Below are 879 nucleotides of genomic sequence, written 5' to 3' on the forward strand. Positions count from 1 at the left end.
GGCTGCATGGAAGCAGCTCATTCCTTATGGCTCCATGCTAGCACATCCCACCTGCTTGAAGACAATGAAGATGCCTGTCTTGTTTTAGTTAGGGTTTTACTGACCAAGGCAACTCTTAAAAGGACAACATTTGACAGACCCTAGGACGGTGATCCACCCTAAAGCACAAATTATTGAGGACACCAGGGCAATAATTATTGGTGAAGGAAACCTAATAGAAGATCAGGCCCTCATCATAAATGCTCATCTGGATAACATCATCTCAGACATTGAAGATCCAGAACCCAAACCTATGATTATTGGCACCAGCACCGTGTTTGATGTCAGCTGTCATTCCCAAGCCATGACAATGGGAGATAATAGTGTCATTGAGTCAAAAGCATGCCTAGGCAGGAATGTCATCCTGACCAGTGGCTGCATCATCAGCGCTTGCTGCAGTCTGAACACTTTTGAAGCCGTCCCTGAGACCACGGTGATCTATGGTGTGGACTGTCTGCGGCAGGTGCAGATGGAGCGGCCACAGCCCCAGACACTACAGTTGGATTTCTTGATGAAGATCTTGCCCAATTACCACCACCTGAAGAAGACAAGGAAAGGTGGCTCAACTCCAGTTAAGAACTGAGAAGACGTCAAGGTGGTACTCCACCTCTGCCAGCTTGTCTAAGGGTCCAGTGGATTAGCATTATGCTGACTTTACATTGGAAACTTGAGTTGGAGAGAGGTGGGTCCCATTGTAACGACCACTACAATTTATATGAAGTGTATTGCTTCCCTGTCATTGTTCTGGTAATGTATAGACTTAGTTTTTCTTATTATACAAAATATTAGCCATGCATTTATTATGTAAAAGACTACTCAGGATAACATGTCATATTATGT

At 44.4% G+C, this 879-nt stretch overlaps 1 protein-coding gene across 1 annotated transcript; it reads left to right on the forward strand.

Annotated features, from left to right (window-relative positions):
* Positions 1–292: 292 nt before the first annotated feature.
* On the forward strand, positions 293–622 carry LOC308429514 (dynactin subunit 6-like; the record flags this gene model as incomplete). The annotated part of the gene is made up of 1 exon (XM_080928386.1): positions 293–622. The coding sequence occupies one exon, from the start codon at positions 293–295 to the stop codon at positions 620–622; it is 330 nt and encodes a 109-aa protein (XP_080784512.1).
* Positions 623–879: the final 257 nt, after the last annotated feature.

Source organism: Micromys minutus (genome assembly GCF_963924665.1).
Source record: "Micromys minutus genome assembly, chromosome: 14".
NCBI lineage: Eukaryota > Metazoa > Chordata > Mammalia > Rodentia > Muridae > Micromys > Micromys minutus.